The 14,560-nt window shown below is 40.6% G+C and overlaps 1 protein-coding gene and 1 long non-coding RNA gene across 3 annotated transcripts in view; one reads left to right on the forward strand and one right to left on the reverse strand.

Annotated features, from left to right (window-relative positions):
* The window catches only part of LOC309659166, a 50,771-nt gene extending 41,049 nt beyond the window's left edge, over positions 1-9,722 (forward strand). For both annotated transcript variants that reach the window (XR_014262646.1, XR_014262647.1), the window contains exon 2: positions 3,014-9,722. This is a non-coding gene — a long non-coding RNA (uncharacterized lncRNA). The remainder of the gene's footprint in view (positions 1-3,013) is intronic.
* A 1,096-nt stretch (positions 9,723-10,818) lies between these two features.
* On the reverse strand, positions 10,819-13,112 carry LOC309659134 (uncharacterized protein). Its single transcript, XM_082458454.1, has one exon. It carries the CDS (start codon positions 13,030-13,032, stop codon positions 12,289-12,291), a length of 744 nt encoding a protein of 247 aa, XP_082314580.1. The 5' UTR covers positions 13,033-13,112; the 3' UTR covers positions 10,819-12,288.
* Positions 13,113-14,560: the final 1,448 nt, after the last annotated feature.

A 14,560-nucleotide genomic window follows, 5' to 3' on the forward strand; every position in this document is an offset into this window, starting at 1 on the left:
TCCCTCACAACCTCATGGAGTTACCAGCTCATTACGTTTGATTTATCGGAGAGTCTGAAGCTCTTGACAGTAAGAAGAAATTATTTCCCACACTCTCTTGTGCCCTGAAGTATTTTCTTCTTTCCTAATCAAGAGTTTTATTAAATCTTTCCCTCCCTTTCTAACAACACAAGAACATGACCTGGAAGTGACATTTTTAAGCTTTTCATATGTAAAGCAATTTACCATAATTACGATAGGACTGAACTTTTTTCTTGAGTTTGAGGAAAATTTAATATGAATCCATTCATTTTATTTATTTTATGTATTTTTAATTTTAATTTTTTAAAATAAGTTTATTTATTTATTTAATTTTGGCTGCGTTGGGTCTTCGTTGCTGCACACGGGCTTTCTCTAGTTGCGTTGAGCGGGAGTTAGTCTTTGTTGTGGTGCGCGGGCTTCTCATTGAGGTGGCTTCTCTTGTTGCGGAGCACGGGCTCTAGGCGTGCGGGCTTAAATAGTTGTGGTGCGAGGGCTCAGTAGTTGTGGCTTGAGGGCTGTAGAGTGCAGGCTCAGTAGTTGTGGCGCACGGGCTTAGTTGCTCCGCGCACGTGGGATCTTCCCGTCTTCCCGGACCAGGGCTCAAACCCGTGTCCCCTGCATTGGCAGGTGGCTTCTTAACCACTGCGCCACCAGGGAAGCCCAGAATCCATTCATTTTATATTTAAGTTCATGAGTCACACCCACATTATGTCCCTGGTAAAAATTCTGAAAGGTCACAGCAAAAAGCAGAAAAGGGCTACCTCCATAAGAGTGTCTGTCTATGTGCCCATGTTTGCTTTCCAACCCTAAACAGAAATGCCTGACTCAGCACTGTCTGGGAAAATCAGCCTTTGATCCAAAAATATGTTGTTCAATGATGGTGTCACAGTCCCAGCCATACCATCAGCCCACCAGGAAGTCTGAGGAAGGGAGGCCGGCAGCCAGAAGGACAGAACTTTCTTCTCACCAGGAAGTACCTAGCTCTAAGCGAGAGATGGGTCACTTGGTGCCACCAGGGGAAAGATAATTTAGCCATTGTGTTCACGATTAAGAAGCATTCCTCTTCACTCACGGAAGACTTTCAGTGTCACTACTGCCTGGAATCAAATGAAATCCTCCCAAGCCATGGTTGGGATGGAGAATTAACCACAGAACATGGTCACAGTGAGTTTGTGGTCCGGGCTGGGCACTCTGTAATTGAGCTTGGGTCGAGACCAATCTTCTCCACAGTCGCGGTGGCCCTGTGCCGTTACTATGGTGCCCATGAGTGGAGGAGGCTGCAGCTCACTGAGGGCACCAGCCGTGAAAATGGCTCAGAAGAGACGGCGCAAACAAGCTGCTGTGCTCAGGCTCAGGTCCATGCTGTTGGCAGCCAAGCAGGACAAATCAAGGTCGTAGAACTGAGATAGGCTGGGACCTGGGGCCCTTTACTGGAGTGCTTGCCCTTGCACCTGGACAAACGTCTCCTGAGCAACAGAATGCAAAGCAACTATAAGGGACTGAAAATCACTGCACGCATGCACCAACTATCATTTCTGAGGCACTGAGAGCAAAAGCAGGGTATTACGCATGGTCCCTGCACATGGCACCACCAAGGGGGCGGGCAGACCCCCTAAGCCACCCCTCCGGCCCAACCCACTGATATGCCCCCACCCTCATCCCATTTAAGGAACCAGCCTGCCCTCCTCGGAGAGTGAGCGAGGGCACCTGTTACTTGTTTTCTCCCTTGTGCAGCACCACAAGTCCCAGTAAAGCGTTGCCTGAATTCCTCATCAATTTCTATTGATTAAAGAGTCCAAGGACCCGGGTCAGTAACAGAACTCCTTGGGACTTAGGGCATTGCCCCCAAGGAGCATCAGCACTTGGGGTTCTAGTGACCAGGCAAAGAGGCCCTCCAGGTGTCTGAGCACACCCTCCAGTTCTGCCAGGGTATGTTGGCATTTCCTGCTGCTCGCCTCAGCAGTGGCCAGAGGTTTCTTCTCCATGTCCTCTGCCAGGGACTGCACTTCCAGCTCTGGGGCCGCCATCACGACCCCCAGGACTGAACTTTATTCTTGCAGGTAATTTAATGTTTTCTTTGAGTTTGGAGGAGGGATAGTCAACTCCGTTTACAAAAGGATGTATCCTGGGGTCCAAGCAATATAACCAATTGGCAAGGGAGAATGTTTGTATTAGAGAACAAACGGACCCTAACTGCCAATTTTAACGTGGTTAATTGGTATTTATTCTTTAATAACTCAGTAACTCAGGCATCACTTCATGTAGGAAGCCTATTCTGAATTTCCCCACCCTCACCCAAAGACACTGAGTCAGCAAACCAGGATGTATGGTCACCCTCTATAAAGTTATGTCTGAATCTCAAAGTACTTACCACACTAATCGATCTTCTGTAATCACACAATCAGAAAATGATAGAATCAGAAAATGATATCTATTGGATAGATATTTCATCCAGTGGTAAACACATTTCTCTAGAGTAGACTGCCTCAGTTTAAATTTAAGCTCTCTCACTGACTGTGTAATATGGAGCAAGTCACTTAATCTGTGCCTCAGCTTTCCCCATCTGTAGAATAGGAATAATAATAGTATCTACCTAACAGGGTTGCTGTGAAGATTAAATGAATTACTTGTGCAAAATGCTTACAACAGTGCCTGAAGTGTAGTAAATGCTACCTAAATATTACCAGTTATTATTATGGCATGTGGTTGGTCTGGTAGAAGAGGTAGAATTTGAAATGGAGCTGAAGGATAAGTGAACTAGGTAAAGACAGCTTTTTACCAGTATGCGGGGACACACTTTTATAAGGCTGTAAAGGTCAGCAGCTAAGGTGGTGTAAATAGTTGTTTTCATTTTATTTCTACTGGTCTCCATTCACTGCTTTGGTTTGGGAAAGTAATTCTCTGGTATTTGGCCCAGTGAAACTTAAACTCCACTTCCCTTCCCCTGAGCTCATGACAGACACTGATATGTTGATAATGGTATTTTTTCCAGTGAGCAGATGAAGCCTCAGAACGCTTCTCACCAAGGCCCTCCAGAGGTCCTGCCAGTGATTGGAGGGACCGAAAAGACAAGAACACATATGCCATTCCCAGGTGAGTCCCTCGTTTCACAGCAGAGAGACCTGGAGCCTAGAGAAGTGAAGTGACTTGCCCAAGGCCACACAGAGCAAGAACTGGAACTTGGGTTTTTCCACTCTTTGGTGGATATTTGTCTTGCCATCATGTATGATGGTATTTATTTTCCTAACATATCATTTGGTTAGCTTAGTTTCTGATTAGAATGGCCCCTGCCACCAGTTACACTGATGTAGCTTTAGATGGTTAAATATACATATATATAAAATATACGTGTGTGTGTGTATGTATGTGTGTATATGTATTGTCAAAAGTTCATAAATAACAGAAGTAAAACCTATGAATCTTGAAGTAGTAATCAATAAAAGTTTATTGTGCACACACCACAAAGACAGTTTATGAACCAGGAACACTCAAACCAAAACATGGAATGAGGCTCAAGGTACACTGTTAAAAAACAAATTACATACTGGGAAGACAGTGACTGTTTATTCTTCACCATGATTGGTTATAGTATTAGAATTTTCTTAAATGATAGGGAATTGGTTAGTGGCCACCGCATATCAGTTTGGGGAAACAGTTTAAGTTTTGCTTATGATTTCCAGAGGCATAAGCAAGAAATGACCCAGGTCAAGTTAGTCTTGCAAAATGAGCTAAATTAAGCTTTGCTTGTATGATTAAACTGATTTTGTCTGCTCAGGGACTTTTCCAGGCTGGTCTCTTTGTTTTTGATTTTAACAATATCACATCATATATTTGTTCATTAAAGACATATAGCTGCAAATAATTGAAAACAAAAGGAAGAAAGGTACAATCATTCATCCACGAGATGCCCTACAACACTGTAGTGAAATTCATAAGCCTTGCTTGCTCTGCAGCAGTGCTGATGGCACTATCTATCTGGCTTAACCAAATTATTGTGGCATGATCTTGTAGTCAGGTTGCAAATGAAAAACTCCAGGCTAATCAACAGCAGACTGAGTGTACTTAGAGCTTCGTGCCTATAAGCATAAATTGTGATATTTTACTGCTTTTAAATGATGCATGATGAAATGATTGAAGACATCATTACATGGAACAATATCCAACAGGAAATGTGATATTCTTAATGATTTAGCACTTCAAGCTCTTATGGGAGTGTTAAGTACTTCTACTGAAGAACTGTAGGGAAGTGGTGTTTTTTCAGATTAAGTCTGGATCTAGACAAACAGTGGAGTCTTGACCATATCACAGACATGTTCAGGGAACCTGGCAAGCGGGAGAAAGTGGAGGGTCTAGCTCTAAGCTGGATCTGAGTGACTTAATTAGCATTGCTGAAACCCTAGTAAAGTGGTTCTCAATCTTGGCTGAATATTAGAATCACCTGGGGAGCTTTTAAACCTCCCATGCTGGGGGCCCCCGCCAGGCATTGTGATTTAATTTTCTGGGTGGGGCCAGGCACTGATGGTTTTTAAAGCTCCCAGATGATTCTAATGTATAGGCACAGAGGTAAACCAATGGTGTGGTCCTTGAGCAGCAAATACATCAGCCTTTTTTGGATCCTCCTCCTTTTTAACAACGCTGGTGTAGGGATTGCTGCGAGAATAACTGCAGGAGCAGAGAGAAGGAGAAACAGGTAGGAGAATACAGGGGAGGGTCAGCAATTTCTCAAAACCTTCACCTACTTGTTCAGAGTTTTAAAGCTCTCCTCATAGGTGAATCATTCGATACAATTTCTAATGACAAATCATGTCTGGAATATGACTCTATGCCTCCTAACCTCGAATTGCAAAAAGGACTTAATGTATTCATCAATCCGTTCACTCAATGAGCTTTTACAAGAATACCTGGGGCAAAAAAAACAGTATGTGCTCTCCAGAAGCAACACCTGCATAACTTTTTGGAAATTGACATAGGAGAGGCACAGAATACGCTTATATGGGCAATGGACTTTTCTTCTTCCCTCTCCTTCTTTGGAGCCAGGTACTTTCTCTGGTTCCCGAAAACGTAACTCAGGACTGGGAGGATGGTATTGCCTTTGCATAATAAGGTGCAAGAGATAAACTACCAGAAGGGCATATTCAACAGCTGATTTTTTTGGCCACTTTGCCTGTTGGCTACACCAGGACATGAACCCCTTCCCCTTTTTTTTTTTAACATCTTTTTTGGAGTATAATTGCTTTACAGTGTTGTGTTAGTTTCTGCCATATAACAAAGTGAATCAGCCATATGCGTACGTATATCCCCATATCCCCTCCCTCTTGCATCGCCTTCCCACACTCCTTATCCCACACTCCCTATCCCACCCCTCTAGGTGGTTGCAAAGCACGGAGCTGATCTCCCTGTGCTATGCAGCTGCTTCCCACTAGCTATCTATTTTACATTTGGTAGTGTATATATGTCCATGCCCCTCTCTCACTTTGTCCCAGCTTACCCTTCCCCCTCCCCGTGTCCTCAAGTCCATTCTCTACGTCTGTGTCTTTATTCCTGTCCTGCCCCTAGGTTCATCAGAACCATTTTTTTTTTGATTCCATATATATGTGTTAGCATATGATATTTGGAGGTTCCTTGAAAAACTAAAAATAGAACTACCATATGACCCAGCAATCCCACTACTGGGCATATACCCTGAGAAAACCATAATTCAAAAAGAGTCATGTACCACAATGTTCATTGCAGCTCTATTTACAATAGCCAGGACGTGGAAGGACATCCCTCTTTTTTGATTCTACTTAGAGCCGTACTTCCTCACCCCAGATCTCTCATGTTCCTCCCATCCAGTGGTGAAAATTGAGGTTGCAGAGAATGACGGTAAACACTTCCTGGGGCTGCATGTAAGAGTTGACAGGGTGAGGGCCATGAGGAGGTTGAAAGGACTGAAGGGCTGTGGGGGATTGGGAGGAGGGGGTATGGAGTAGGGGTAGCTACTGAAATGCAAGCCGAACCCCGCAGGGAGGCCTCCCCCATAAGCCCACCAACCACTGAATGAATAGATTTTCTCACCTCAATCTCAGGTAAAAGACTGATTGATTGCTCTTTGAGATTTTGTATATTTGTTTGCTCTTTTGTTTTTATTTATAGACTATATTATATTACCTTTCACAACAATGATGGTTAGTGCTGGGATTATAAAGGCCATAGAATTTCAGAGAAAGGTCAGGCTCCTGTCAATAACCAAAGCTTCAGGAAGCTGAAATGCTGAAAGTCACTAGAATTTCATAGACTATAGACTTTTTAATTGGAAAAATCACTGGAGAGACTTTACTCCACCCTCTAATTTTCTAATGAAGTGACCTAACTTCTAGAAATAGTGAGGGAGTGGGGTCGAGATGAGGTGAGACAGAGGGAACCTTATAAGCCAGGCTGTAAGAGGAGGGAAGACATAAGACCCACTGGAGGATGGAGAAATCGGCTCCTGGTTATTCAGGTTTGCTTTAACCTTGGGCAAAAGTGAATTATTTTAACAAAATAAACTGAAATATTAATATGAACAAGATGTAAAGCACTTAGATATGGCTCATGTTAGGAAAAAATATGAGATCAGGGAAGTTCTGTGAGGGATACGGACAGAGAAGCATTGCAATTTACTTGGAAATGAGACCTTCCCGTATAAACTTAGAAAACAAAAGGATGACGCTTCTTCCTTTTCCTTTTTCCCTCTTCGCTGCTCTCCCCCATCCTCTCTCTCTCCTCTTCCCCCATCATCACTTTCTCCAGTCCAGTGTCATCACTGAGTGGGAATCCATGTTGAGTGACATGAGGCTCTCCTCAGTCAGTGCTTCCCTAGTGATCAAGACTGTGCCATCCAGGGAATTAACCTGCCATGTGTGTGGGGGTGGCTGTGTAGGCAGAGGCTGGGAAGGTAGAGCATAGGGAGCTCTCGCCTATATTTTGCAGTCTCCCTCTGTCCCACACTCGGACATCTGGGTTGAGTGCTACCTCTGTTAGAAATAAAAACAAAATAATAAAAAGGAGCAATTTGAATTCTGAATTTCATATGGAAATGATTAGAAGTGTGAATATTGTCAATGGAATATGTCATCATTGCTACAGAAATAGGCTTTGTCATTACAGTAAAGGCAACTGTAATTTTATTTTGGAACTCCTTCTGCCTCCTCTTTCCTTATAATCTCCAAGAAAATAACTGAAATTAAAAATCGGTCCACTCTGCCCTGCTAACCCCACCATTAAATCTTCTCAATACTATTATGTTCATGATTCTCAACATCATAATTCAGGAATGAATCAAAGAGAACCCAAACACTGAAGTTTGCTCTCAAGGCCTTTACAAGCTCCAGAATTACTGTTGGGATAATTTAATCCCTAGGAACAACCAGGCTGCTGATGTTTTGGTTAGTCAACTTTGACGATGCAATGTATCAATACCTAGAGAATAATGTTCTGTTTCATGGTAGAAAATTGGAGTCCTTTCTTCCAATCAGAAGTATAAAGACTCTTGATGAGATTCAGTGAAGCTTCAAAAGCTAGTAAAAGTGGGTAAAAATATATAAAGTTTGTTTCCTTCAACCTCTCGAAAATGTTCTATCCTTTCTTTTTTGTTTTTTTTAAAGTGTATTCCCAGGTATTTTATTCTTTTCGATGTGATTTTTAAAACATATTTATTGGAGTATAATTGCTTTACAATGGTGTGTTAGTTTCTGCTTTATAACAAAGTGAATCAGCTATACATATACATATATCCCCATATCCCCCCTCTCTTGCATCTCCCTCCCACCCTCCTTATCCCACCCCTCTAGCTGGTCACAAAGCACCGAGCTGATCTCCCTGTGCTATGAGGCTGCTTCCCACTAGCTATCTATTTTACATTTGGTAGTATATATAAGTCCATGCCACTCTCAGACTTCGTCCCAGCTTACCCTTCCTCCTCTCCGTGTCCTCAAGTCCATTCTCTACATCTGTGTCTTTATTCCTGTCCTGCCCCTAGGTTCTTCAGAACCTTTTTTTTTTTTTTAGATTCCATATATGTGTGTTAGCATACGGTATTTGTTTTTCTCTTTGTGACTTACTTCACTCTGTATGACAGACTCTACAACTAACTACAAATAACTCAATTTCATTCCTTTTTATGACTGAGTAATATTCCATTGTATATATGTGCCACATCTTCTTTATCCATTCATCTGTTGATGGACACTTCAGTTGCTTCCATGTCCTGGCAATTCTAAGTAGAGCTGCAATGAACATTGTGGTACATGACTCCTTTTGAATTACGGTTTTCTCAGGGTATATGCCCAGTAGTGGGATTGCTGGATCGTATGGTACTTCTATTTTTAGTTTTTTAAGGAAACTCCATACTGTTCTCCATAGTGGCTGTATCAGTTTACATTCCCACCAAGAGTGCAAGAGGGTTCCCTTTTCTCCATACCCTCTCCAGCATTTATTGTTTGTAGATTTTTTGATTATGGCCATTCTGACCGGTGTGAGGTGATACCTCATTGTAGTTTTGATCTGCATTTCTCTAATGATTAGTGATGTTGAGCATCCTTTCATGTGTTTGTTGGCAATCTGTATATCTTCTTTGGAGAAATGTCTATTTAGGTCTTCTGCCCATTTTTGGATTGGGTTGTTTGTTTTTTTGATATTGAGCTGCATGAGCTGCTTGTAAATTTTGGAGATTAATCCTTTGTCAGTTGCTTCATTTGCAAATATTTTCTCCCATTCTGAGGGTTGTCTTTTTATCTTGTTTATGGTTTCCTTTGCTGTGCAAAAGCTTTTAAGTTTCATTAGGTCCCATTTGTTTATTTTTGTTTTTATTTCCATTTCTCTAGGAGGTGGGTCAAAAAGGATCTTGCTGTGATTTATGTCATAGAGTGTTCTGCCTATGTTTTCCTCTAAGAGTTTGATAGTGTCTGGCCTTACATTTAGGTCTTTAAACCATTTTGAGTTTATTTTTGTGTATGGTGTCAGGGAGTGTTCTAATTTCATTCTTTTACATGTAGCTGTCCAGTTTTCCCAGCACCACTTACTGAAGAAGGTGTCTTTTCTCCATTGTATATTCTTGACTCCTTTATCAAAAATAAGGTGACCATAGGTGCATGGGTTTATCTCTGGGCTTTCTATCCTATTCCATTGATCTGTATTTCTGTTTTTGTGCCCGTACCATACTGTCTTGATTACTGTAGCTTTGTAGTATAGTCTGAAGTCAGGGAGCCTGATTCCTCCAGCTCCATTTTTCTTTCTCAAGATTGCTTTGGCTATTCGGGGCTCTTTTGTGTTTCCATACAAATTGTGAAATTTTTTGTCCTAGTTCTGTGAAAAATGCCATTGATAGTTTGATAGGGATTGCATTGAATCTGTAGATTGCTTTGGGTAGTAGAGTCATTTTCACAATGGTCATTCTCCCAATCCAAGAACATGGTATATCTCTCCATCTGTTTGTATCATCTTTAATTTCTTTCATCAGTGTCCTACAGTTTTCTGCATACAGGTCTTTTGTCTCCTTAGGTAGGTTTATTCCTAGATATTTTATTCTTTTTGTTGCATCGCTAAATGGGAGTGTTTCCTTCATTTCTCATTCAGATTTTTCATCATTAGTGTATAGGAATGCAAGAGATTTCTGTGCATTAATTTTGTATCCTGATACTTTACCAAATTCATTGATTAGCTCTAGTAGTTTTCTGGTAGCATCTTTAGGATTCTCTATGTATAGTATCATGTCATCTGCAAACAGTGACAGCTTTACTTCTTCTTTTCTGATTTGGATTCCTTTTATTTCTTTTTCTTCTCTGATTGCTGTGGCTAAAACTTCCAAAACTAAGTTGAATAATAGTGGTGAGAATGGGCAGCCTTGTCTTGTTCCTGATCTTAGTGGAAATGGTTTCAGTTTTTCACCATTGAGAACGATGTTGGCTGTGGGTGTGTCATATACGGCGTCTGTTATGTTGAGGTAAGTCCCCTCTATGCCTACTTTCTGGAGGGTTTTTATCATAAATTGGTGTTGAATTTTGTTGAAAGCTTTTTCTGCATCTATTTAGATGATATGTCATATGGTTTGTCTCCTTCAATTTGTTAATATGGTTTATGACATTGATTGATTTGTGTATATTGAAGAATCCTTGCATTGTTGGGATAAACCCCACTTAATCATGGTGTATGATCCTTTTAACGTGCTGTTGGATTCTGTTTACTAGTATTTTGTTGAGGATTTTTGCATATATATTCATCAGTGATATTGGCCTGTAGTTTTCTTTCTTTGTGACATCTTTGTCTGGTTTTGGTATCAGGGTGATGGTGGCCTCGTAGAATGAGTTTGGGAGTGTTCCTCCCTCTGCTATATTTTGGAAAAGTTTGAGAAGGATAGGTGTTATCTCTTCTCTAAACGTTTGATAGAATTCGCCTGTGAAGCTGTCTGGTCCTGGGCTTTGTTTTTTGGAAGATTTTTAATCACAGTCTCAATTTCAGTGCTTGTGATTGGTCTGTTTATATTTTCTATTTCTTCCTAGTTCAGTCTCGGAAGGTTGTGCTTTTCTAAGAATTTGTCCATTTCTTCCAGGTTGTCCATTTTATTGGCATAGAGTTGCTTGTAGTAATCTCTCATGATCCTTTGTATTTCTGCAGTGTCAGTTGTTACTTCTCCTTTTTCATTTCTAATTCTGTTGATCTGAGTCTTCTCCCTTTTTTTTCTTGATGAATCTGGCTAATGGTTTATCAATTTTGTTTATCTTTGCAAAGAACCAGCTTTTAGTTTTATTGATCTTTGCTATCGTTTCCTTCATTTGTTCCCATTTATTTCTGATCTGATCTTTATGATTTCTTTCCTTCTGCTAACTTTGGGGTTTATTTTGTTCTTCTTTCTCTAATTGCTTTAGGTGTAAGGTTAGGTTGTTTATTTGCGATGTTTCTTGTTTCTTGAGGTAGGATTGTATTGCTATAAACTTCCCTCTTAAAACTGCTTTTGCTGCATCCCATAGGTTTTGGGTCATCATGTTTACATTGTCATTTGTTTCTAGGTATTTTTTGATTTCCTCTTTGATTTCTTCAGTGATCTCTGGGTTATTAAGTAGTGTATTGTTTAGCCTCCATGTGTTTGTATTTTTTTATAGATTTTTTTCCTGTAATTGATATCTAGTCTCATAGTGTTGTGTTCGGAAAAGATACTCGATACAATTTCAATTTTCTTAAATTTACCAAGCCTTGATTTGTGACCCAAGATATAATCTATCCTGGAAAATGTTCCATGAGCACTTGAGAAGAAAGTGTATTTTGTTGTTTTGGATGGAATGTCCTATAAATATCAATTAAGTCCATGTTGTTTAATGTATCATTTAAAGCTTGTGTTTCCATATTTATTTTCATTTTGGATGTTCTGTCCATTGGTGAAAGTGGGGTGTTAAAGTCCCCTACTATGATTGTGTTACTATCAGTTTCCCCTTTTATGGCTGTTAGCATTTGCCTTATGTATTGAGGTGCTCCTATGTTGGGTGCATAAATATTTACAATTGTTATATCTTCTTCTTGGATTGATCCCTTGATCATTATGTAGTGTCCTTCTTTGTCTCTTGTAATAGTCTTTATTTTGAAGTCTATTTTGTCTGATATGAGGATTGCTTCTCCAGCTTTCTTTTGATTTCCATTTGCATGGAATATCTTTTTCCATTTCCTCACTTTCAGTCTGTATGTGTCTGAGGTGGGTTTGACGTGGGTCTCTTGTAGACAGCATATATACAGGTCTGTTTTTGTATTCATTCAGCCAGTCTATGTATTTTGGTTGGAGCATTTAATCCATTTACATTTAAGGTAATTATCGATATGTATGTTCCTATTACCATTTTCTTAACTCTTTTGGATTTGTTTTTGTAGGTCTTTTCCTTCTCTTGTGTTTCCTGCCTAGAGAAGTTCCTTTAGCATTGGTTGTAAAGCTGCTTTGGTGGTGCTGAATTCTTTTAGCTTTTGGTTGTCTGTGAAGCTTTTAATTTCTCCATCGAATCTGAATGAGATCCTTGCTGGGTAGAGTAATCTTGGTTGTAGGTTTTTCCCTTTCATCACTTTAAATATGTCCTGCCACTCCCTTCTGGCTTGCAGGGTTTCTGCTGAAAGATCAGCTGTTAACCTTACGGGGATTCTGTATGTAATTTGTTGTTTTTCCCTTGGTGCTTTTAATATTTTTCTTTGTATTTAATTTTTTTTTTTTTAGCCAGAGTTTTATATTTTAAAATTAAAAATGATACAGACTTAATTTTATTCCAGAAAAATTCATTGCTTCTGAGTTGGTGCATCACAATATGGCACATTTTCTATAAGAAGGTCTTTCCTAGGGACCATTTTCAGCGTATTGTGGTCTGTGTGAATACCTTGTATAACAGATGTTCTGAGTATCAGTTCAACATCAGAACCTATTTTTATTAGCTCTTCTATTTTCTTAGGAGAAGTTTCACTTTTATTACATTTGAATTCTTCATTTATCTTTATTCTGGCTGCTTCTAGTGCCCTAGCATCATTTTTAAAAACTTGTTGTCTGGTCCTGTGCAGTGTTTTAAAGAGCTGTAAAACCTTGGCCGCCTGACCCATGGCTCTCCTCACAGGTCCAGCTACTCTGTATTTAATTTTTGATAGCTTGATTAATATGTGTCTTGGCGTGTCTCTCCTTGGATTTATCCTGTATGGGACTCTCTGCATTTCCTGGACTTGATTGAGTATTTGCTGTCCCATATTAGGCAAGTTTTCAACTATAATCTCTTCAAATATTTTCTCAGTCCCTCTCTTTTTCTCTTCTTCTTCTGGGACCCCTATAATTTGAATGCTGGTGCATTTAATGTTGTCCCAGAGGTCTCTGAGACTGTCCTCAATTCTTTTCATTCTTTTTTCTTTATTCTGCTCTGCAGTAGTTATTTCCACTATTTTATCTTCCAGGTCACTTATCCGTTCTTCTGCCTCAGTTATTCTGCTGTTGATGCCTTCTAGAGAATTTTTATTGTCATTTATTGTGTTGTTCATCATTGTGTGTTTGCTCTTTAGTTCTTCTATGTCCTAGTTAAATGTTTCTTGTATATTCTGCATTCTATTTCCAAGGTTTTAGATCATCTTTACTATCATTATTCTGAATTCTTTTTCAGGTAGACTGCCTATTTCCTCTTCATTTGTTTGGTCTGGTGGGTTTTTACCTTGCTCCTTCATCTGCTGTGTGTTTCTCTGTCTTCTCATTTTGCTTAACTTACTATGTTTAGGGTCCTCTTTTTGCAGGCTGCATATCCGTAGTTCTCGTTGTTTTTGGTGTTTGCCCCCAGTGGCTAAGGTTGGTTCAGTGGGTTGTGTAGGCTTCCTGGTGGAGGGAACTAGTACCTGTGTTCTGATGGATGAGGTTGGTACTTGTCTTTCTGGTGGGCAGGACCACATCCGATGGTGTGTTTTGGGGTGTCTGTGGCCTTATTATGATTTTAGGCAGCCTCTCTGCTAATGGGTGGGGTTGTGTTCCTGTCTTGCTAGTTGTTTGGCATATGGTGTCCAGCACTGTAGCTTGCTGGTCATTGAGTGGAGCTGGGTCTTAACGTTGCACTGGAGATCTCTGGGAGAGCTTTCACCGTTTGATATTACATGGAGCTGGGAGGTCTCTGGTGGACCAATGTCCTGAACTTGGCTGTCCCACCTCAGAGGCACAGGCCTGACACCCGGCCGGAGCACAAAGACTCTGTCAGCCCCACGGCTGCTAGTGTTGGAGAGTCTCCTACAGAGGCGGGGGGTGGCTGTGGCTTTCCATGGGGACAAGAACACTGGCAGCAGAAGTTCTGGGAAGTACTTCTTGGCATGAGCCCTCCCAGAGCCCTCCATTAGCCCCACCAAAACTCTATCCTTTCTTATAGGCAGCTGATTGGCTCTGGAAATAACTTTCCCCAAATGAGGAGGAAGTTTCCTTTAGATGAGTTAGATTTTTTAAAAAAATACTATGTGTATTTAATGAAATTACTCCTTTGATCCAACCCTTAAGCAAGATATGTTGACTTTCTAGCTCCAAAAAGTATGTAACATTAGACCGTGTGTCTCTGTCTCTGATGCCACCACCTTAGTCTGGCTCTCATCTGTGCTAGGACCTCCTGCTCAGACTCATGCCCCATCCCATCCACTCACAACAGCCAGTGTCCTCATCTTACATTGTAAAGGACCCCACCCTCCACATCGCCCCCCTGCTTAAAGACCTACAATGAGAGAAGTTTGAATTCCCCTAATGCAATGCCCCTTCTGTGCCCCACTGTCCCCCACCCACTGTTACTTTCTCTCCAGCACTCTGCTGTTTCTTTCATAAAACCTTATAACAATTTATAAATAGTTCGTTTGCTTATTTTTTTTCTTGTGTCATCTTGCCTACCAGATTGTATGATTCATAAATTCAGGGATGTTTCTCTTTCTGTCTTGTTCATCTTTGTTTCTTAGTGGCACGCTCAATGACTAGCACATGGTGGACTTTTTCCCCAGCATTTTTTAAATAAAAAATTTCAAACATACAGCACAGAGAATTTTATAATGAACACCT

The sequence above is a fragment of the Balaenoptera physalus genome (assembly GCF_965194825.1).
Source record: "Balaenoptera physalus genome assembly, chromosome: 4".
In the NCBI taxonomy this organism is placed as follows: domain Eukaryota; kingdom Metazoa; phylum Chordata; class Mammalia; order Artiodactyla; family Balaenopteridae; genus Balaenoptera; species Balaenoptera physalus.

Bases quoted from the DNA above. Each gene is read 5' to 3' on its own strand.
- LOC309659134 (XM_082458454.1), bottom strand. From the start codon at position 13,032: ATGATGAACAACACAATAAATGACAATAAAAATTCTCTAGAAGGCATC.